The sequence below is a fragment of the Antedon mediterranea genome, chromosome 10 (genome assembly GCF_964355755.1).
Source record: "Antedon mediterranea chromosome 10, ecAntMedi1.1, whole genome shotgun sequence".
Lineage (NCBI taxonomy): Eukaryota > Metazoa > Echinodermata > Crinoidea > Comatulida > Antedonidae > Antedon > Antedon mediterranea.
The window spans coordinates 3,489,919-3,513,379 of NC_092679.1; the positions used below are offsets into that span (position 1 = coordinate 3,489,919).

At 35.0% G+C, this 23,461-nt stretch overlaps 4 protein-coding genes across 4 annotated transcripts; 1 reads left to right on the top strand and 3 right to left on the bottom strand.

Annotated features, from left to right (window-relative positions):
• Nucleotides 1–1,050: 1,050 nt before the first annotated feature.
• Nucleotides 1,051–5,233, bottom strand: LOC140061058 (retinol dehydrogenase 11-like). Its single transcript, XM_072107472.1, has one exon. It carries the CDS (start codon nucleotides 5,190–5,192, stop codon nucleotides 4,254–4,256), a length of 939 nt encoding a protein of 312 aa, XP_071963573.1. The 5' UTR covers nucleotides 5,193–5,233; the 3' UTR covers nucleotides 1,051–4,253.
• Nucleotides 5,234–10,383: 5,150 nt separating this feature from the next.
• Nucleotides 10,384–11,984, bottom strand: LOC140060146 (retinol dehydrogenase 14-like). The gene has a single exon (XM_072106234.1). It carries the CDS (start codon nucleotides 11,902–11,904, stop codon nucleotides 10,924–10,926), a length of 981 nt encoding a protein of 326 aa, XP_071962335.1. The 5' UTR covers nucleotides 11,905–11,984; the 3' UTR covers nucleotides 10,384–10,923.
• Nucleotides 11,985–12,054: 70 nt separating this feature from the next.
• On the top strand, nucleotides 12,055–16,701 carry LOC140060251 (delta(3,5)-Delta(2,4)-dienoyl-CoA isomerase, mitochondrial-like). The gene is made up of 8 exons (XM_072106385.1): nucleotides 12,055–12,145; nucleotides 12,801–12,963; nucleotides 14,006–14,094; nucleotides 14,384–14,508; nucleotides 14,868–14,981; nucleotides 15,253–15,395; nucleotides 15,701–15,851; nucleotides 16,562–16,701. Exons 1-8 carry the CDS (start codon nucleotides 12,100–12,102, stop codon nucleotides 16,655–16,657), a joined length of 927 nt encoding a protein of 308 aa, XP_071962486.1. The 5' UTR covers nucleotides 12,055–12,099; the 3' UTR covers nucleotides 16,658–16,701.
• A 431-nt stretch (nucleotides 16,702–17,132) lies between these two features.
• On the bottom strand, nucleotides 17,133–23,360 carry LOC140060252 (dynein regulatory complex protein 8-like). Its single transcript, XM_072106386.1, has 4 exons — nucleotides 23,231–23,360; nucleotides 22,472–22,709; nucleotides 17,582–17,691; nucleotides 17,133–17,440 (listed from the first exon to the last, which is right to left on the bottom strand). Exons 1-4 carry the CDS (start codon nucleotides 23,262–23,264, stop codon nucleotides 17,325–17,327), a joined length of 498 nt encoding a protein of 165 aa, XP_071962487.1. The 5' UTR covers nucleotides 23,265–23,360; the 3' UTR covers nucleotides 17,133–17,324.
• Nucleotides 23,361–23,461: the final 101 nt, after the last annotated feature.

Consider the following 23,461-nt stretch of genomic DNA (forward strand, 5'->3'; position numbering starts at 1 on the left):
ATGAAGCGAGCAATTCCAAATAGACACAACCTACACCAGTCTTTATCATTGACCACGGAACATTTTCGCCAGTGTAGCGTAGCAAAAAGCTATACAAAACAACCTTATTGCTACACATTTTGAAAATTGTGTAGCAAAAAATACAATACAAAACTATGTTTCTCGACTTAAAAATCAGTTTGATTGGCAATATTGCTAAACAAAATTTTTAAATGAAAATTTTCCCTGTTGACAATGACATTATTTATCAAACGTAATAGCTCCGCCTCTCTAGTCAGGTCTATACTCTAGCTAGAGCCTAGGCTATTATATAAATTTAGTAATAACTAACTCTAGGCCTAGGCTCTAGCCTAAAAGTATTAGTATAGTAGTAGTTGTAGTAGGCAGAATAGATTATTATAATGTATAAAATTGAGTTACGCTTTAGTTAGGGGTAGATTGCAGCCACTTTGTACTAATTATTTTAGGCTTCCTTTTCTTGTCATCAACATCATCAAATATTTAACTTTTGATTCCCAGCCCATAGAGTTTGTAGGCAGGCCCATCGTCCATCATTCAATCGCAATTGTCCGCCGCGACACATGTTCATGAATTGGATGGTGTTCTGTCGCGCGCACACACCGCACTGCATGCGGCTAACTTATAAACCGGTAAATTTGTTATTTTCAGCATGCAAGTTTCAATAAATTTATTCAATTCACAAAGTAAAATAAATATTAAACATTCCTAGCCATAAATATTATCAATTTACCATGTCCTAGAGCCTGGGCCAAATTTTCTTGGATGAGAATACCAAATATTATCGAAACCCATGATGGCGATTTATGCGAAAGGCCGATATACCTTATTCTCACAACGTTGGTTGAAATAATTACCCACAATTCAATTAAATCTGTTCACGATTTGTTTTATCATAAATGGTGTTGTATTGTATGATATATTTCACAGCAAACTTATATTTGGTATTAATTAAAGTCTAAGTAGTTAAGTTTGCTTATTCTAGATTTTTATTTTTTTTCTAGCAATTTAAACGGTTTTATATGGTATGGTGGATTATTGATGGGTGTGGTTTTAAGGTAAGACCATTCGCGGCGAGTACTCTGGTTCCCGGCGGCGATTTTATTAATAACATATGGAACGCCAAAAATGCATTTACTCTTATATTCAAAGGCTATTATCTGCAAAGGGGCCAGGAGATAATAATTGTCTTTATTGATCGTATGGTACGTGATGCTTATTCAATAATATACTGTGTACAATATCATTTTATCATCACCACATTCATGCATCATCGTCGCATTAAAGTACTCAAAAAATAAATGACATTACACCACAATAAATAACTTCTAAGTTCTAATAAAATGTTTTTAATTCTACCTCACAATGGTTCATAAAAAATCATAAAATATGTAGGCCTACAAACTGTGTACCGTAATAGTATGGTTATCAACAAACGTCACAAAATACCAATATTAAGCATTCTCGATTTGTATCATTTTCCAATATTTTACTACACTGTGTAGGCCTACTACTACTACATAGCCAACATGCAACATTTTTGTAGGCCATGCGTTACGGTCATGCACTTGTTGTGAGCGTTGGATTACCATGTCTAATTAACGGTAGGAAGGAGATATGACCGGTTACATCCGCTGAAGGCGTGTTATCTCATCCTCCTTGAGAACATTGAAAAACAGCATTGATTATACACATAATAATTGGGCATACACACAGTATACATTACTACTAATACTATTTACGTTTACTGACCTAAAATATTATTAAGGAGACATATAATTCGAGCGCTTAAATTAAAATAAAAATTGTGCGGGCAAAAATATGGGTGCGCGCGCACATAATGTGGCTTTGGGTGTGTGCGCACTCGATAAAAATACCCTGTAAATTTAAACATTTTAGCACCCGGTTCTAGCACCATTTTTGAAGCACCAATATCTTAATAATACATAATAACGCCACATTCTTTAAACTAATTAAAGTTATGCTTATCATCAGTAATTAGTAATATTTTTTGACACACTATTCCATAAGACTATCATTAACGGTTTAGGCTTAGTAGAACCCATAATTTGAGACACCTCCATTCAGGGGACACTGTTGTATTCAGGTGTCCCCTTATGATGGCATGGTTCTGCTGCATCCAAAACACGTACCTCTCAAGTCAAAATGACATATGTATGTTAAACTGTTATACTAAGTTACAGTACGTTCTGTATTTTTGAGTTATTTAATTTCTGTACTACATAAATATGGTTTGATATCTTATTAATTACTGTATGAGTTACTGGAATAATATATCTGGTATATTGCATTCAAGTTAAATATCTATATTGTCATATTGCAACAAACTAGCTATCCCACTAGCGACAAGCAACACAAGGACGTAACGCAACGCAAGTGAATTAACCGATCACAAGCGATGGCTTATTCGCTTGTGATTGCTAACTGTCTATAACTTCGCTTGTCATTGGTTAAAACGCTTGCTTTGCGTTTACGTCCTTGCGTTACGTTCTAGTGGGAACCACGCTTTACGGATCATGTCAAAATTATTCTACTGCAGTTACTGCATGACATTTTAAAATATTATATTATTATTTATATATATCATTTTTTTTTATTTTCTGGGGTCTTTCTCGAGACAAGAAACTTGATTTCTTCTAGAGAAGACCCCAAATGATGGCTTATTAACATGTTTTCATTTATGTACACACCTATATATTATACTGTATAATGCCATTGTTGAACAAATAAATGTTTTTTGAACTTATTTGATTTTTTGTTTGTTTATGAGAAGTTATGAGGAAATCAAGAAACGGTGTGTAATAGTTTCCCTGGAGGAAATAAATAGTTATTAGTTTATAGTTAGTTCTGGTAAGAGAAAACTAGTGCTAGATAATTGCATGAGGAAACAAAACGTAGTTACTGCAGTAACTGCAATAGAATAATTTTGACATGGTCTCTTAGTTATATATATTATACCGTTATTCTTAAAAATATTATTATTATAAGCATAGAATCTTGAACAATATAAATATTGCCTGTTTGTTGATACGGTATTACTACAGACAACTCAATACAAGAAAACTTTCTTAATATGTCATAGTATGTCATGTAGAATTCTATGTAAATGTATTGCAGGAAGGGAGACAGTTAAATCTCACTCTTAGGCTCTTTCTACACTATCAAACTAATTTGACAAAAAAGTGTGATGTGCCCATATATGGTAGTGATATGCCCCAATATGGTAGTTATATGACGTCATCGTGTCCATATAAGGGCACAGCACATGTTTTTGTCACATAAAGTTTGATAGTGTAGACAGAGCTTTAAAGGAATAAAATACCATTACATCGACTGTCAAATTATTGCATATTGTGTATATGGATATATTTGTTGTCGATACTATTAGAAAAGTAAAGAATACGACCAATATCAGACCAGGTGACCATTCTAAAGCTCTGTCTACACTATCAAACTGTATGTCCACCATACTGTATATGGACACGATGACGTCATATAACTACAATATTTGGGCACATCACACTTTTGTTGTCAAACTTGTTTGATAGTGTAAACAAAGCTTTATGGATGCATGATCACCATGGCAGGGAATAATTTCGCCAGTGTAGCATAGCAAAAAGCTAAACAAAACAACCTTATTGCTACACATTTCTAAAATTGTATAGCAAAAAAGACAATACAAAACTATGTTTCTCGACTAAAAAATCAGTTTGATTAGCAATAATTGCTAAACAAAATTTTAAAATGAAATTTTTCCCTGCATGGACCTGAACCTGAACCCAGAAACCTATTCCTTGAATTGAAAAGATCGTCCTAATATTGCTCTTAGTCTTACGCTCATTGTATCCAGAAAATCAAAAGAAACATCCTTTCTAGTATCCATTGCCTGAAAGCCTTAGTTTTTCACAATCGCGTACGATTGGTCATATAAACATCTGGCAAAAGCAACATGCTACTATACTATCCTTCGTAAAAATACTATCAATTTTAAAATGACTGAAAAGATTTGTAGGCCCTTACTGCATAAAAATGAAACTTAACTCCTAAAATGTTTTTTTTTAAATAGAAAAATAAAGCGGCGGCGCGGCAAGGGTCACAATCGCGCACGGTACGATTGATCATTTAGTGCTACGCTAAAGTTAAACAGCAATTGATGAAATCAAACAAAGTTCTTTGGTATCAACATGCCCTTGCGATACAAGCTAAAATAACTATTATGCTAGGCCAACAAACCTCTCACTGACATCCCACAATTTTTTTCGTATACCGTCATCCCTTGCAGACGTTCCGACCTGTTTCTTAGTGCAATCACTAAAATAACCGCCATGCGCTTCGTCTAACTCATTAGACACTGCGCAATAAATTGATGTTTGCGCTCCTTGCATCGGGGACTTGAGGATATACCAAATAAAGGGCCAGATAAGACGATATACCCAATCTCTAAACAGTCGTCGCACGATCATCGTGTTGACACCACCAGGATTCACCGAGCACACCGTCACACCGGTGTTGCTTAGTCGTTCGCGTAACTCGTTCGCTAAGTACACATTTGCAAGCTTACTTCGATTGTACGCGACAACTCGGTTATACCCCTTCTCGGAATTCAAATTATCGAATTCAATCGATCCATAAGCGTGGGTTAGCGACGAGACGATGACAATTCGGCTAGGTGCAGACCGTTTTAGGAGGTCCAGGAGTAAGTTGGTGAGAAGAAAATGACCTAAATGATTCACTCCGAAATGTGACTCAAACCCATCTTCTGTCTTGGAAAACGGATGGAAAAATATGCCAGCGTTGTTGATAAGAACATCTAGTTGTGTGAGTTCTTGGTTAATCTCCTTACAAAATTGTCGAATAGATTTAAACGAAGCCAAGTCCAAATGTTTGACTTTCAGTTGACTATTGCCTGTTTCACGCACTATCTCCATCTTTGCAGTTTCCCCTTTAATGACGTCACGGCAAGCCAGGATCACACTCGCGTTGCGACGTGCTAAGTCCATTGCTGTTGCTTTTCCGATTCCGGAGTTGGCTCCGGTGATGATGACCGTTTTCCCGGTCATGTCAATACTGCTCTTGCAAACTCCTCCGACAAGATAGTACTTGAGTAAGGCCAACAAGAGGAAGCACACACCCATAGTGGCAGCAATGGTCATAGTGACGTCATCTTGAAGGTTGTCGGTATTTCTTCCAACCATCAAGGTTTCGTTTTGTTCCATTATTATATTTTCTGAAAAGAAACAAGAAATAAGAGTATTTTTTACTATTTATTATATAACCACGAAAATTAAGAGGCATGACGCACCAAAGCCACTAGAATGTAACGCAAGGACGTAAACGCAACGCAAGCGTTTTAACCAATGACAAGCGAAGTTATAGACAGTTAGCAATCACAAGCGAATAAGCCATCGCTTGTGATTGGTCAATTCACTTGCGTTGCGTTACGTCCTTGCGTTGCGTCGCTAGTGGGAACCACGCTTTACCTGCCTGCCTGCTGTCATTCTGGCGACGGGCTAGGTTGACGCCCAGGTCGATAACAATTTCTAGTTATCAATTGATTGTAAATTAAAGCTTTCAATTGCACAAAACTTTTTTAAAATGTACATATAACAGACAAAAATTAAGTAATTTACACATAGTTCGAGCTTTGTGGTTGTAGCGCTTTAGAGAAAATTTAATTTGTTTAGTCGCTATACAAAATACCGTTATTATTATTATTGACAATGTTTAGACTTTGGAAAACAAGATAAACTGGGATTTACATTTTAGAGTTTGTTTTAAATTTTAAAAACCAAAACAAACACACATTGACAAACCCGGTTTCTCAATCTTTAAAACGAGACAGAGCAGGAAGGAAATCATTAACCAGTAGAAAATTAATTACTACCGCCTTGAATTTTACCGCGGAATTCCGAGGTGTTTTTTTTTTGTTATTTCTTTTCCACTAATATATTAATATTTAGTACCGTAGCAAGTGAACATTCGTATATATATTTGTAGTAAACATCTGGATAAGGATAAATTACATTTTTAGACGAATTCGTGATATAACACAGATCTAATTCAGTCCGATCCCAGGAGAGTCAACAAATTAACTATTGTTTAGCAATTTTTTTTGTCAAGATCGGTACGCGAATTTTCTATACTCGATGGGTTCGTTACTGATTTTAGAGTTGTAGTTAAAAAAACTGTGAATGAAATGAAGTGTATATTAAAAACGTACTTGTTCATAAAACATATTGAAAAACCTTTAATTAAGGTCTGTCTATCAAACGCACGTCGGACGTAAACGCTACGCAATGCGTCTTGCGTTACGTCCATACCCACCAGCTTAACGAATAAAGAGAGGAACTTACCAGACGACTGATTTTAATAAATTGTTATTAAAGACCTTGTTGTAATTACCCTTCTTCATGGACGGACGGTATAATTTTACTGAAATACAGTAAAGTTATTCATTTACAAGGATGTTTACACGATCTGAGTTAAGTATTATTATAAATATGATATTTATTATTAATAATACCAGCAAATAAAGACACTGACAAATACGCGTATTACGATCGGAGGCTTCCTCACCCTTCCGGGTATCTTAGGCTTTGGTGTGCAATGGTAAATAGAAAACGCAATGAAATTGTAAGAGAACTTGATTTGATGGTGATATGTCAAAATGGTTAATTTACTGTAAGCCTACTGGTTGCAACTCGTGTATGTTTAGCGCGCGTTTGGCGTAGAAGCGCTGCGTTTTAATACAGTAGTTGTGGTAACACATTAATTTTACCTTTAATTTGCATCCTGTGTGAATACATCGTTATTTTAATGCCATTTCTAGTTAGGATTATGTATCTCTATCAGGGGAATGTCGACACAAACATTAATAGTGCATACGATCCAAGATTTTGAAATAGTGGAAAGGGGGACTCGAGGAGGGGCCGAAACATGTTTGTGATACTAATGCTGAACTTACCCTAAAGTTCTGTCTACACTATCAAACTATAGTTTGACAAAAAAATGTGATGTAGGCCTATCCATAAGGACATGATAATGTCATATTATTACTACCATATTTAAACATATCAATACAATATTTGGCCACATCACACATTTTAATAGTAGTTTGAGTGTAAACAGAGCTTTATTAATGTCTTATCTTACTAGACCTATATTGTCATTTTCAAAATTGAGAGGCGGTGGTTGGCTCTCATCCTTTGAATCCACTAAATTATTCTTTTGTTATTTGGGCATATCACTACTATATTTGGTCCTCAAAATATCAAACTAGTTGATAACAGAGCTTAATGATACAGACGTATGTATGTTTTTAAAAACAAAGCAACCGGCGTCTACTTCCTGTCTAATAATAGAGGAGTATGCCAAGAAGCAACATTCAGACAATTCAAAATAAAGAAAGTGATCTTACCGAAATCCATTTTGTATATAACTTATTCACTAATAATAAGATAGGCTACTTCATGAAGTAAAAATGTACCAACATTCACAACCCATATGTTTACCCAGACAGATTTGTATAACCCCCGTTGATTATTGGCAGTATGTTTTCTTCGGGGCCTATACTAAGCATAAATGAAGCACGGTACATGACTTATACGAACACGTCGTAATTGCCGGTGACTCATAAGAAGACAAATCTAATAGTTTATTGACCTTTTAACTTTTAATGAACTAGGCCTACTTGTAATTTACGTAAGTGCAGTGTTATTACTTTAGCGCATGGAAAACTGAAAATTTAAGCATAGAGCTATAAATTCTAATTTATAGTTCCATGATTTAAGTCATTTAGTGACACTTATCAATAAATCGATTACTAATCGATCGATACCAAACAATATACATACAAATTAAATAGTGTCATCAACTCCGTCGAAGAATAATTGCATCCAATTTAACTGTCGATTTTAAGAAATTGGAGGGAGGGGGAGGATTACGCATGCTGATAAAATGGCGGTATAATTTAATATGGCCTATAGGCTATTATTATTATTTGACTAAGGAAACTCTGGTTTTAAAGGGCAATAAAGAGCTTCAAAAACAAAATTTAAACAAAAATCTATATAACGGACAAATATCTATTCAGAGTGTTTAGTCAGTAGCATTTAGACAAATGTATGGTTGGTTGTACTATTATAAATTATAACTTTCCTATATGTACTGTGAGATAACAACAAAACCAGGCCTGTGTTTTGTACGTTAACTTTAACAACAAACGAGATATATTTAGCACCATCTACTGTAACTAGAGGCCACAATTTTAAAATTTTAAAAATTCATAATAAATCGAAACACAGACAGAAATGACAAAACTATACTTAAATTGTTTTATAACTCTGTAATTCTCAGTGTAATACTTTTTTGTAATGTTTGTTTTTATGGTAATACAATGCAAAAAGATAAAATTAAACTTAATCGAATAGGAAATAGAGCAATTAGACTAGTAGGAGAGCACTTACCTGATGTTGAATCCTTGTATAAAGAAAATGTGTTAAAAAAAGTAAAAAGTATCATTGATGATGAAACACATCCTCTTCACAAACAATTTGCTCTCATGAATTCTGGCATAAGACTACGTGCACTTAATACCAAAACAAAACGGTTTAGGTGCTCGTTTGAGCCATATAACCAAAAACAAAGAGGGACTCTCAAACCTTATAGTCTCGGCCTAAAAAGGTCAATATATAAATCAAGGTAAAAATAATCATTTATTTGTCTTTTTGATTTATATGCCTATATTACATTAACAACAAAAAGTATAATGAAATAATATATATTTATTTCCTCAGAATGACAAAATATAAACAAGTTGTAACTCCTAGGCCTAGTATTATTATTAGTAATAATTAAGTATTACCGGTTGCGCCTATATAGTATTACTATTTATATTAAAATATTAGGCCTATATGATAAATATATAGCCTATAGCCATAAACATGTGTAGGCCTAGGCCTAGGCCTAGCAAAGAATTTTTTTTTTATAAATTATAATTATATACGTTATCATTCTTACCGTTCTCGTCCGAAACCAATAATATTAATAGTGGTATATAATAATTAATAATAGAGTATCTGACATTATTTCATAATATGTGATTTCGCTTACCAACGTTCTCTTTGATGACGCACATCATGACACTTTTGACGACTACTAGGCCTAAGATAGGCCTATCTCTTCCCCACACTCTGTCGAGAGAGTGGTGGGGGAAGAGGGGGTCCGGTGGGTGGTAAGAAAGAAAGGCATGTCATCAACAAACAGCTTTTTATAGGCTAGCTAGGCCTAGCTAGTTAGGATACACGTTATACTGCAGTTGAATTTCAAAGTCAATACTCACACTTTTCATCGTATTCCTCTGACAGATGTTGATATAAATAGTACAGAAATAGATAGAGGCCTTTTTAGACCTACAAACTACTGTAAAAACAAAAACCAACTTAACAATACACACACGCGCAAACCGCGCGCGGCGCCCCAGAAGCGCGTGCACACATGGACACATTAAATTATCAATACACTTCCAATCCCCCACAGAGCCAGTACGAGAGTTCAAACGCAAGAGGTATGCAGTCAATATGAGTTCCCATTTGGACGCAAAGTGTGAACGTAAGCCGTAACGTAAGCGAATTGACCAATCACAAACGACAGTTCGAATAATCCATCGCTTTGATTGGTCAGTTCGCATGGGTTGCGGCTCACGTCTTTGCGCTGCGTCCTAGTGGGAACCAATTACCGTAGCATGTGCGTAACTAATTGGTTGCAACTCCTTCGTGTTTGGACTGTAATGAGACACTTTACTAAAGCTTGGTTCCCATTTGGACGCAAAGTGTGGACGTAAGCCGTAACGTAAGCGAATTGACCAATCACAAACGACAGTTCGAATAATCCATCGCTTTGATTGGTCAGTTCGCATGGGTTGCGGCTCACGTCTTTGCGCTGCGTCCTAGTAGGAACCAAGCTTTAGGCGCAACGCAAGTTGACCAATGACAAGCAACAGTTTGGATGTTCCTTTGCGTCGGATGACTACTCAATTACTTTCGGCGTTGCGCTTAGTACGTGCTTTACGGTACCACCTGTACAATTATCCAAACTTTGTCACTGAGTTGAGTATATAGGCAATATTTTAATCAGTTAAACACAACTTACTTAAACTGTACGGGTAGCTTTAACACAATGAAGTTCAACTGCTGTAATCATCAGCAAATGATGTGTGAAGATGCCAAAATGTGCTATTTGATGTTTTTATCTTAGATATTTTTTTTGTGAACTGGCCATCGTACTGGTACCCTTTCGAAATTTTAAAACGTAACACTATACAAGCGACATCAATTATTTACTGGTATAATCTTTATTGGAACTTAATACTCAATTACAAACAAGCTTTTTAAAAGTGCTGTGCTTAATACTTTAATACTTATTATACTGCATTTGATTAGCAATGACAATACCTGCTGATCGATCCGAGTTAGGAGAAATGCTTAGTAATAAGATGGTACATTCTCTGAACTGAATTGTATTTTCATTTTTTTTTTTTTTAATCAAATCCATCTTTAATCTTTGATTTACAACTTTGTCATTTTAACAGACCTCCCAAAGTTGAGTTGAGTTGAGCAATCACAAGCGGCAATTGGGATGATCCATCGCATCATGATTGGTCAAATTACTTTCGGCGCTATGCAACGTAAGGACATAAGCGCACCATAAGTAATTTGACCAATCACAACGCGGTGGATCATCCCGGTTGCTATCGTTCTGTATGGTACAGTATATTTTGTGTGGAATGGCGGAAGAGACTTTTACAAACAATTTTGTGCATAATATATTTTAATTTGGTTGTTTATCAAATATGCACGTGTTTGTTTGTCCATTATTAATCCTTGTTTACAACTTTGTCATTTTTTCACTGACCTCCCAAAGTTTCTTGGCAACATCCTCGTCAAGTACGGCTTTATGCCATGGCTCTTCTTTACAATCACCATAGTAACGGCCACTTACACCTTTTAGCTCTCCAGCAACTGCGCAATAAATTGTGGTCTGTGCACCTTGTTTGGGAGTCTTAAAGAACAGCCATCTAATCGGTGAAAGAAGCACACGCACAAACATCGGAAAGTAGCGCGACATTTCTGTGTCAATTACTCCTGGATGCAGGCAGTAAACAGAAGGATTATTGCCATTTGAACTAGACTCGGCATCGGCAGAGAGACGCTTGTGTAGTTCTCTTGCAAACATAGCAATAGCTAGCTTACTATTACTATATCCCTGTGCTTTACTATAATTCTTTTCGCAGTTAATGTCTTCAAAGTTGATACGCCCCCGTTTTAGAAGTGCAGATGCAACGATCACTATTCGACTGGAATCAGTCTTTTTTAATAAATCCAGCAATAGGTTTGTTAATAAAAATTGTCCCAAGTAGTTAACACCGAATTGCAATTCAAATCCATCTTCAGTGCGTAGAAGAGGTGGACGAAAAACACCGGCATTGTTTATGAGAACATCTAACCGGTTTTCTGTTTTTAGAATGTCTTCTGAGAATGATCGAATTGATTTCATTGATGCCAAATCAAGTATCTTAACAACAACTTCTCCGTCTGGGGTATACTTTCGAATATATTTAGCTGCATTTTCGCCCTTTTGAACATCTCGGCATGCTAGAATCACCCTAGCCTCTCGAGTGGCAAGATCTAGGGCAGTCTCACGTCCAATACCGGTGTTGGCTCCAGTCACGATGACGGTTTTTCCTTTCAGTAAGGCTAAACTTTTGCACGTTGCTCCACGAAATCTTCGGCGAATAAGATATACAGTCAGGGTAACAACAATGCCCACGGTTGCAATGGTTTTCTGAGATTCATTTAACGATGACATTATTAAAGTATGCAATAAAAAAGAGCCAAAATAAGTTTTAGAATAAAAGATTTTTGTACACGGTTTTCTCAGCTGCTATTCTTATCATTTACCTTTGACCTTGTCGAGGGTCGTCGGCGTCACGCAAGAATGCACAATAATCAGGATCATCGAGAGATAAAAAAGAACAAAACCGTCTAACACTTCACTTTTTATATGATGATGTCTTTACGTTCTGTATTTGTACGTTTCTGTAAAAAAAGTAAGATGACTTGAATAATTCTAAAGAACTATTATGTTAGGACTCGCTGTGAACTTCCCTTGCTTCTAGTACTCTAGGGAGATATAAATAAACTAAAAATAGTCTAGGCCTAAAGAGTAAATAGTAGGGTATTTATCAATGACATGATGGCCAATCAAATACTCTTTTTACAGTAGTAGGACTGGCTCTCTTACAGGCTAGGCCTACGTGTACCAGCATATAAAACAATTTTATTCGAGATTGCAGCATTTATTTAGCTTGGCATTGTAAATGAAAGCCACTGACACTGAAAATGATTAACATTTAGGCCTACTCATTATTTATTATAATATTTTAGAGATTAAAAATAAAAAGAGTTTTAAACTTTTACTTTTTACCGTACTGTATACTAATAGTAATACAAGTGGTGTGTTGTAATGATGATATTTAAACTTTACTTTAATATTAACTTTCACTTTTCAAATTTGTGAATGTAAAATGTGCATTTTTGCTAATATAACCAGCATTTTATATTTTTTGTAATTGTATTTGTAATCTTACCTTTTAAATGCTTTATATATAATATTTTATTTTTTAAAATTAAATCGACTCATATTCTTTTTCAATTTGGATCATTAGACAAACTAAATAGAATCTTAAATATTTTTTTTTCCAGATTTAACTTTGAACCCATCTTTTACAAGTATGTCAAGAAAAATGTCGTCTCTAGGTAATTACAAGTTCAACACATTGGCCGTGTCGCAACCAACCAATTTTGTTTACCAAGTCGAGCTCAACAGGCCCGAAAAAAGGAATGCCATGAACAGATTGTTCTGGAAGTAAGAGATATTGCGAATAAAATTACTTTCACACTGTACCTAAATTCTGTCAGGTGGTGGGTAAAAACTGTGGGTTTGCACCAAGAGATATTGAGAGTAAAGTTACATTCACACTGAACCTAAATCCTGTCAGGTGGTGGGTGAAAACTGTGGGTTTACACCAAGAGATATTGAGAGTAAAGTTACATTCACACTGAACCTAAATCCTGTCAGGTGGTGGGTGAAAACTGTGGGTTTACACCAAAAGATATCGCAAGTAAATTTACATTCACACTGAACCTAAATTCTGTCAGGTGGTGGGTAAAAACTGTGGGTTTGCACCAAGAGATATTGAGAGTAAAGTTACATTCACACTGAACCTAAATCCTGTCAGGTGGTGGGTGAAAACTGTGGGTTTACACCAAAAGGTATCGCAAGTAAATTTACATTCACACTGAACCTAAATTCTTTCAGGTGGTGGGTAAAAACTGTGGGTTTGCACCAAGAGATATTGAGAGTAAAGTTACATTCACACTGAACCTAAATCCTGTCAGGTGGTTGGTGAAAACTGTGGGTTTATACTAAGAGATATTGCAAGTAAAGTTACATTCACACTGAAGCTAAATCCTGTCAGGTGGTGGGTGAAAACTATGGGTGTACACCAAGAGATATTGCAAGTAAAGTTACATTCACACTGAAGCTAGATCCTGTCAGGTGGTGGGTGAAAACTGTGGCTTTACACCAAGAGATATTGCAAGTAAAGTTACATTCACACTGAAGCTAGATCCTGTCAGGTGGTGGGTGAAAACTGTGGGTGTACACCAAGAGATATTGCGCGTAAACCTGTGTTCACACTGCGCCATGTCTTTTACGCTGCAGTACGTTTTGTAATGAATCCAACATTTATTTAATGTGAACGGTTCCATTTTCTGACCAGGATCCAAATTCAGTTGCAGTCTCAAATTGGTTATGTGGAAACAACGGCCAGCAGCAGAGGAAGATATTACTGATGTTGTTCACAGATTTATCCCATAAATATTAATAAAATGTGTTTTTTTTACAGAGAATTCACAGAGTGCTTTGATACGATAGCCCACGATCCTGACTGCAGGGTAGTTATCCTGTCTGGTGCAGGCAAAGCTTTTACTGCAGGTACAGTTATAGGCATGTCATACTAATACACCATACAATACATACTGTAATAGTACCACACTCGCCTAGGTTAAGGTGCTAATGCGCTTTTGATGTTGCGAGTGTTAATAAATCCAAAGGCAAATCCAAACAGTGCCAATTTTTGCCTTTTTACCATTAAAAACACATTCCGAATAACAGACTTTCCAGAAAATCAGACATACTTGGCCAGCCCATAGGTGTTCGGTATTGGTAGAGTTGACTGTATATTATTTACAGCTGCAGTACTATATACTATTGTTATAAATAGGTCTTGATATCATGGACCATTCTGAGTTGCTAATAAGAGATGAAGATGTTGATATTGGACGGGCAGCTTTCCAAATAAGGAAAACTGTAGCAGAATTGCAAAAAACATTTTTAAGTATTGAAAATGTAAGTGGCATATGTTATTTTAATCACACTTTGCTAATTATTGTATATAGAGTTTATTGCACAAAGCTTCTAAGCGCTTCACATTATTAGTAATCAGCACATAGTTGTGTCTTAATCTAACCATTTATACACCTGGGTGGAGAGAGGCAAATGTAAGTATAAGTATCTAATAGTCCATCTATTTTTGGAACATCTCTACAAATGGTCTGAATTTACTAAGATTGAGAGAAACATCTTACAGTTTACACTGTATGCATTGCTTTAAGGGCTGCTGTTTTTATAAATCCTAAAGTGGATTGTTGAAAAATTGTTACATTTATAACATTTATAATACAGTATGTGTGTATGTTTTCTTTCAGTGTCCTAAACCAGTAATTGCGACAATACACGGTGCTTGCGTTGGGGGCGGTATTGATATGATATCAGCGTGTGACATGAGATATTGTACTTCTGATGCATGGTTTCAAATAAAGGTTAGTTTTAATTTGGCAGAATTTTTTTCCATTGAGAAGATGCTTTTTTTTTAGCTGGTGGGTTATTATCAAGCAATATTGAATAGCATACTGACAGGTATTCTACACTATCAAGCATGTATGACATAATATGCCCAAATATGGTAGTAGTGATATGACATCATCGTGTCCATATATGGGCACAAACAATTTTTTGTCACATAAAGCTGATAGTGTAGACAGAACTTTAGACAGGTACTTTATTAAAAGGTGGCTATTTGAACTATTTCAGGAAATTGACTTAGGAATAGCTGCAGATTTGGGTACATTGCAATGGATGCCCAAGATTGTTGGAAGCCATAGCTGGGTCAGAGAACTTGCTTTAACAGCACGTAAGTTCCTTCCGGATGAAGCCAAAGAATTTGGATTTGTGAGGTAAGTTTTTTATAATTTAGTCAAATTTTCATAAGCGAAAATTCTTTCACTGTCCTTCTTGAAGGTGGCAATAAAAATTGTCTTTGTTTTTTTCATGAGAGAAATTCCTGACACCTGACACAAATTGAGCCCAAGACCCTGTTATCACAACTCCTTATTGTGTTAATTACTAGGTGTAGTCTTATGTGAAAAATGTGCAGTCAACAGAAAGGACAACAAGCTGTAAATAATAAAAATATAAACTAATTACTGCAGTAAAAAATTATAAGTACAGTGATAAAACAACATCAATACTTTTTTTTCAGCCGGATATTTGGTGACAGAGAAGAGATGATTAAAGAGGCTATGACAGTTGCTGAGACAATAGCATCAAAAAGCCCAGTGGCCGTACAGGGAACAAAGATTAACTTGAATAACTCCAGAGATAAGTCTGTTAAAGAAGGACTTGATAGTATGGTACGTAAAGCTATGTCTACACTATCAAACAAAATGTGATGTGCCCATATATGGACATGATGACATCATATCACTACCATATTTGGGGATATCAATACCAGATTTGTGTACATCACACATTTTTTTGGCAAACTAGTTTGATAGTGTAGACAGAGCTTAACTAGACACAGAATCACTTACTGTAGATGTTTGTTGTTTAAAGGTGGGCTTATCACCAAACAACATAACAAGTTATGTCAACATGCAACTCAAATTAACACAAAATATGTCGTACATACATGCAGTTGAGTTGAGTCAAGTTCTTTTTGTGAAAAAGCATGGGTAACCATGACCGACTAAAGGTTGTTTAGGATTAGGTAACCTTGGCTGATCACATAGCAACATATATATCTTTTATTGTATTTGTTATTATTTATTTATACTGGGTGACCTCCTCATTCAAAGACTGTTCTCCCAGAGGGCCAGTTTAATCAGTGGCTGTTATGTACTATTAGTACACCCATAACCCCCTACTTGTCTCAAAAGATGTACTAGGTTCTTTAATGTGCACATGAGTTACAGTAGATGTGTACAATGGACCTATGGTTTATAGCCCTTATCCGAGAAGACTTGTTTACCACCATGGAGCGAGTGAGCCTCGAACCCTTGCTGATGGCTACGTAATTACCGTTCTACTGTCCTAAACACTTGGCAACATATTGTCTTAACAGGTTCTATGGAACACTTCGATGCTTCAGTCAGAAGATGTCATGAAATCAGCCATGGCAGCAATGCAGAAAGAAACACCCGTGTTTTCAAAACTTTAGATTTCTCACCAGAGAGAGGCACTGGTTCTTAAGAAGCGACAGAGGTATCAAATAATTCCAGTGATTAATTTATAGTAATGTTGACAATTTTTATGTTAAGCGTACAAGACAAGAGGATATTCAGGAGAGAATATTTGTATATTATAATCAATAACATAAACACACAGGCAAAAAGCTCAAACATTACAATACTAATTTTACAAAATTAAATACAGTACTGTATTATAATTTTTGTGTTAAAGTAAACTTTATTTAACTCTAAAACCAGTATGTACATAATTACATTGTGAAAATATATAGTTGCTGTAATTAGGCAACCTGACATAAATTTTAATATAGCAAAAAAAAGTGAATCACAGTCAGGCAGTCATAAAAGCTGAATGAGATTGTTAAATAAACCAGGATTTGCGATAATCTGTCTATTATTCCTTAAATTTACAGTTATGTAGTTTACTTTGTAATATTGTTAATATAGAAACGACATTCATTAACACACAAATAAAAGACCAAAGCTTTGTCTACACTATCAAACTAGTTTGATAAAAAAATTGTGATGTACCCAAATATGGTATTGATATGACATCATCATGTCCATATATACATACAGTTTGGTAGTGTAGACAGAGCTTTAAAGTAGACAACATAGGTAGGTTGGCAGAGGGGGTTCTTATGTTTCGTCAACTGACATCAAAGAAGCATAGTCTCTGTACAGGATGACTCCTTTATCTGGATCCACTGCTGCGGACAACATTTCTTCCAGCTCTTCTGGTGTAAATGGTTCTCCTGTAAAAAATTTCATAGAAATAAAAGATCAACAATTTACATAAAATATATACATTTATTGATTATACAACTTTTAAGGGTAACTCCAGTTTAGGGGTAAATTGGGGAAATTTTAAACCTGTTTTTTCAAATGCACCTCACCTTCCTCTGTTATATATTTTGTGATGTCCTCGGTAGTTAGATGACCTTTACGTTCACTGTCCAAAACCTCAAACGCCTTTAATAATTTATCTTCAGGAGCAGGTTTGTATCTATGATGAAAAATCAATAGTTTAGAATTGTATAGGCCACAGAAAACTAGGAAATTTGTGAATAATGCTACTTTAGAATCACTTAAGCTCTGTCTACACTATCAAACTAAAAAAGTGTGATGTACCCAAATATGGTATTGATATCCCCAAATATGGTATGGTAGTGATATGATGTCATCGTGTCCAGGGCACATCATATTTTTTTGTCTTATTAAGTTTGATACTGTAGACAGAGCTTTAGGAAAATCTGAAGTTTGTGACAGACACTGGGGTTACAGTATTTGTATGATGTGAGTGTAAAGTGTCTTTCACACCTGTTCCGCCACGGTTCTGGTCCGGTATGATGTGTATAAGAAGGCATGATTTAGAGAAATTCCAAATTACTGGTAGAAGTTTTCCTACCTGCTAAAAACCTAATCCTGCTAACAATAATAATTTACAAATAGCCAATGTAAACAAGTCTCTTCTATCTAATTGTAATATAACATTTTCTACAGGGTACAGCATAGAGATATTATAGTGAACTATAATATCTCTATGGGTACAGTTAGTAAAATTACGATATGTAACAATGTAGACAGGTTCCATTTCTCAAAAAACGGCCTAGAAAACGAATCAAGAAGCATTTTTGGGTAGAAGCTGGGATCCACTTGGTTTAGGATATTTCGACCTCGCTGATTACGAATATGGCGGATCCCAAGCGAAATTCGGCCATCTAAGCCCTTAATTTGCATAATTAAAAATGGCGGCCATTTTTTATAATTACCCTATATCTCGAGAACCACTAGTCACAGATAATTAATTTTGGTGTCAAAATGTTTTAAATATATGGTTTTATATTCACTTTAATGACACATTTTCTCAAAAAATTGATGCAAGTCGTATTTCTGACATTTTGACCTTTGACCTTGATTTATCGTATCTCAGTAACCAATAATCGGAGAGACACGAAATAGGGCTCAAATTGTTCAGAAACTATACATTCATATTTATTATAATGAAATGTTTTTACAAAAAATGGCCGATTCTACAACTATTGACCTTTGAACTATTAGTCAAATATAATAATATAATAATAATATAACTTTGAAAATTGTGGTCTTATGAATTTTTTTTTCTTTTTAAATTGTTTAAAACATGTGTGTTTCTATCCAGTCTAATGGCATATTTTGTACAAGAATGGCCGATAGTATGGTTATTGACCTTTTAACTACAGCATAGGCCTACTGTATACTAAATATAATATAATTGCATAACTATGAAATTATTTATACACAATAATAATTAGTAACATTATAAAATTCACTGCCATCAAATATGATGTGTTATGATTTATATAGATTTAAAAAGGAATTTGAATACGCAAGTTACATTTTTTGAAATTTGAAATTTGAAATTACCTGCCATCAATATGATGGAGTGTGCTTATAGATTTTCTAAAATGTGAACATGTCAGCTACATTTGGAAATTACCTGCCATCAATATGATGGATTATGATTATAGATTTAAATAAAAATTTGAACACGTAACCTACATTAGAAAATTACCTGCTATCAATATGATGGATTATGATTATAGATTTAAAAAAGAATTTGAACACGTCAGCTACATTTGGAAATTTGGAAATTACCTGCCATCAATATGATGGATTATGATTGTATAGTACCTGCCATCAATATGATGGATTATGATTATAGAATTAAAAAAGAATTTGAACACGTCAGCTACATTTGGAAATTGGGAAATTACCTGCCATCAATATGATGGATTATGATTATAGATTTTAAAAAGAATTTGAACACGTAAGCTACATTTGGAAATTTGGAAATTACCTGCCATCAATATGATGGATTATGATTGTATAGTACCTGCCATCAATATGATGGATTATGATTATAGATTTAAAAAAGAATTTGAACACGTAAGCTACATTTGAAAATTACTTGCCATCAATATGATGGATTATGATTGTATAGATTTAAAAGAAAATGTGAACACGTACGTAAGCTACATTTGGAATGAACATGTTAAGGGCATCAGTTAAGATCATTCATGCAAAGGTTTCCGTCATCTTTAGCGTTGTTACAGCGGCATAAAGCTGTACATGGTAGTTTTGACTTCTTGCACCTACATCTATTGGCAGGTTATGTATCGTGTCTTGCATCCACAATAAATCATCTCTAACGAAGCAGTAGGAATAGCTTCATTTTTCAGAAGCACTGGTTGAAGTTTACCATTAGATAGCTCCCAACCAAAATATGTTGGTGATGGCAAATGCTGGATTGGCGATACAGCTTTTTTCCATACGAGTGCTTGGAAGTGTGCTCTTTTTATATGTTGGTGCACTGCATCGCTTGTTGGAGGTAATGCCTTTTTTTTTTAAAGCCTAACTTTATTGGTACTTTTAACTTGACCAACACCGTAAACGTAGCAAATGAATCTTTCCGATTTCATAATAACTTGGTCACTGATAGGTTTTCTCCCAGGTCTTTAATTAGTTCATACCTTTTTTTAATACTTCCCATGCCGATGCCTTTGAGTGACCACTTAGATATGAGCAGCGAAGAGTTAAATTACTGTATGTAGGTATTAATATAATTTAACTCTTCCCTGGATATGAGGTAGTATCGCATCCACTAATAGTGTGGAATGGAATCAGTGCTTTTGCAGAACCCTCGGGCAAGGCTTGAAAAATGTCTTTTATAGATACTTTCTTTTTTTGGATGTCCCTGTCATCATCCATTTGGATACCATGCTTTGGTAGTGAGACACTAGAATCACTAGTACGTCTGTATCCCTAGAAGCAACTACAACTGTGTCGTATCGGACATTGGCAGCATGACAAGTCTCGTGTCCGATTCTTCATGGTCTGACCAGAGACAACGTATTCGTGTACAATTTTGATGATTTAACAACTGATTCTTTCATAAATCCACCAGCTGTGACAATTTCTTTGTCTATAGGAGCTTGACGAATCAACTCCTCTGATAGAAATCGTGTCAGATCTGCATTATTATCTTGTAATGCCAACAAGTTTGACCAGCAATTTGGCAGCGGTATTTCACCACTTTCTATAATTCGACGAATTGGTCTCTGTGTTTTGGTTCATTTTTGTCTGGTGGTGTCCTTTATCGACAGTTTTAAGTTAGGCATGCCATGTTTAAAAAAAAAAAAATTACCTCCAACAAGCGATGCAGTGCACCAGCATCATATAAAAAGAGCACACTTCCAAGCACTCGTATTGAAAAAAGCTGTATCGCCAATCCAGCATTTGCCATCACCAACATATTTTGGTTGGGAGCTATCTAATGGTAAACTTCAACCAGTGCTTCTGAAAAATGAAGCTATTCCTACTGCTTCGTTAGAGATGATTTATTGTGGATGCAAGACACGATGCATAACCATATAGATGTAGGTGCAAAAAGTCAAAACTACCATGTACAGCTTTAATATGCTACTGTAACAACGCTAAAGATGACGGAAACCTTTGCATGAATGATCAAAACTGATGCCCTTAACATGTTCATTCCCAATGTAGCTTACGTGTTCACTATTCTTTCAAACCTATACAATTATAATCCATCATATTGATGGCAGGTAATTTCCAAATTTCCAAATGTGGCTGACGTGTTCAAATTCTTTTTTAATTCTATAATCATAATCCATCATATTGATGGCTGGTACTATACAATCATAATCCATCATATTGATGGCAGGTAATTTCCAAATGTAGCTGACGTGTTCAAATCCTTTTTTAAATCTATAATCATAATCCATCATATTGATGGCAGGTAATTTTCTAATGTAGCTTATGTGTTCAAATTCTTTTTTAAATCTATAATCATAATCCATCATATTGATGGCAGGTAATTTCCAAATGTAGCTGACATGTTCACATTTTAAAAAATCTATAATCATACTCCATCATATTGATGGCAGGTAATTTTAAATTTCAACAAATGTAACTTGCGTGTTCAATTTTTTTTTAAATCTATATAAATCATAACACATCATATTTGATGGCAGTGAATTTTATAATTTTACTAATTATTATTGAGTATAAATAATTTCATAGTTATGCAATTATATTATATTATATTCAGTATACAGTAGGCCTATGCTGTAGTTTAAAGGTCAATAACCATACTATCGGCCATTCTTGTACAAAATGTGCCATTAGACTGTATAGAAACACACATGTTTTAAACAATTTAAAAAGAAAAAAAAATTCATAAGACCACAATTTTCAAAGTTATATTATTATTATATTATTATATTTGACTAATAGTTCAAAGGTCAATAGTTGTAGAATCGGCCATTTTTTGTAAAAACATTTCATTATAATAAATAAGAATGTATAGTTTCTGAACAATTTGAGCCCTATTTCGTGTCTCTCCGATTATTGGTTACTGAGATACGATAAATCAAGGTCAAAGGTCAAAATGTCAGAAATACGACTTGCATCAATTTTTTGAGAAAATGTGTCATTAAAGTGAATATAAAAACATATATTTAAAACATTTTGACACCAAAATTAATTATCTGTGACTAGTGGTTCTCGAGATATAGGGTAATTATAAAAAATGGCCGCCATTTTTAATTATGCAAATTAAGGGCTTAGATGGCCGAATTTCGCTTGGGATCCGCCATATTCGTAATCAGCGAGGTCGAAATATCCTAAATCAAGTGGATCCCAGCTTCTACCCAAAAATGCTTCTTACATCATATTTCAGAGGAAATAGAACTTGTCTAATGACTCTGATTGGTTGACAATCTTACTTTCTTTCCATAAGAATTCCTGTCATAATTGGCAAGAACTTATCAAATCTGATGTAGCCTGTTGGTTCCTCTTCTTCCATGTCTGCTAGCAGATCGTGGAGCTCGCCTTCACTAGGACAACATCCAAGAGAACGAATTATAGTTCCAACTTCACGAACATCCACCGTTTTGTTACTTTCATGATCGAAAATGTCAAATGCATCACTTATTTTCTTCTGGATTTCAGCCAATAATGACTCTGTTATGTAATAATATAATAATAGTAAATACAATAATGAATGCAGTATAAAATATATACAAAGGTAAGAAGTAACAAAAGTACCGACGTTCACATAGACTCTAGAGTAGTACTAGTAGTAGTATATTTGGCCAAAAGAATCAAATTTGACTTTAAAACATGTTAGGCCTATAGGCCTATTATTTTTTTGGTTTACGATGACTTGATCGGTAACATTTGAAAGTGTATTTCGGGTCTAGAAGTGCTCCATATCATACAGTGAATTCACTTTTCCCTAATAAAATACTGAAAGCTGAATTTTTTTGCAACGAATACAGTAACAATCAAGCACAACTTTTTTGTATGCGCTGGTGTGTGACGTGTGACCGGATTTCTGTTATTTTTTTGGACAAAACAAAATCAAATCAAAGGCAATTTTACTATGAAATAAAATAATTGTTATAGGCCTAGTTTAATTGACTGATCCCCTATGTTTTTTTGTAAACAGTACTCAAAATAAAAACTGTATTTTCTAGGCCTACCAGCACTTTCTTTCTCATCAGCTTGAGTAGCCATCACACCAATTATTTGCTGTTGCTAAGGCTGAGCTTGGCAGGCAGCCGAGGCCTAGCTCCGGTCACACGCCCTCTCTCTCCCCAAAAAAACGCCACCACACACGTCACAAGTCGTTACGATTTCTTTTGTTTTCAACATGCTTTTCATTGAAATTACCAGTCCATGCCCTAAATAGCGTGAAGTTGTTTAAAGCGACA

Coding starts and splice junctions, on each gene's coding strand:
- LOC140061058 (XM_072107472.1), bottom strand. CDS start 5,192: ATGACCATTGCTGCCACTATGGGTGTGTGCTTCCTCTTGTTGGCCTTA.
- LOC140060146 (XM_072106234.1), bottom strand. CDS start 11,904: ATGTCATCGTTAAATGAATCTCAGAAAACCATTGCAACCGTGGGCATT.
- LOC140060251 (XM_072106385.1), top strand. CDS start 12,100: ATGATGATGTCTTTACGTTCTGTATTTGTACGTTTCTGTAAAAAAA. Junction 12,146..12,800: donor TGTACGTTTCTGTAAAAAAA/GTAAGATGACTT, acceptor TTTTTTTTCCAG/ATTTAACTTTGAACCCATCT. Junction 14,509..14,867: donor CATTTTTAAGTATTGAAAAT/GTAAGTGGCATA, acceptor GTTTTCTTTCAG/TGTCCTAAACCAGTAATTGC.
- LOC140060252 (XM_072106386.1), bottom strand. CDS start 23,264: ATGGCTACTCAAGCTGATGAGAAAGAAAGTGCTG. Junction 17,692..22,471: donor GGAATTCTTATGGAAAGAAA/GTAAGATTGTCA, acceptor TTTTCATCATAG/ATACAAACCTGCTCCTGAAG. Junction 17,441..17,581: donor AAAATATATAACAGAGGAAG/GTGAGGTGCATT, acceptor AATTTTTTACAG/GAGAACCATTTACACCAGAA.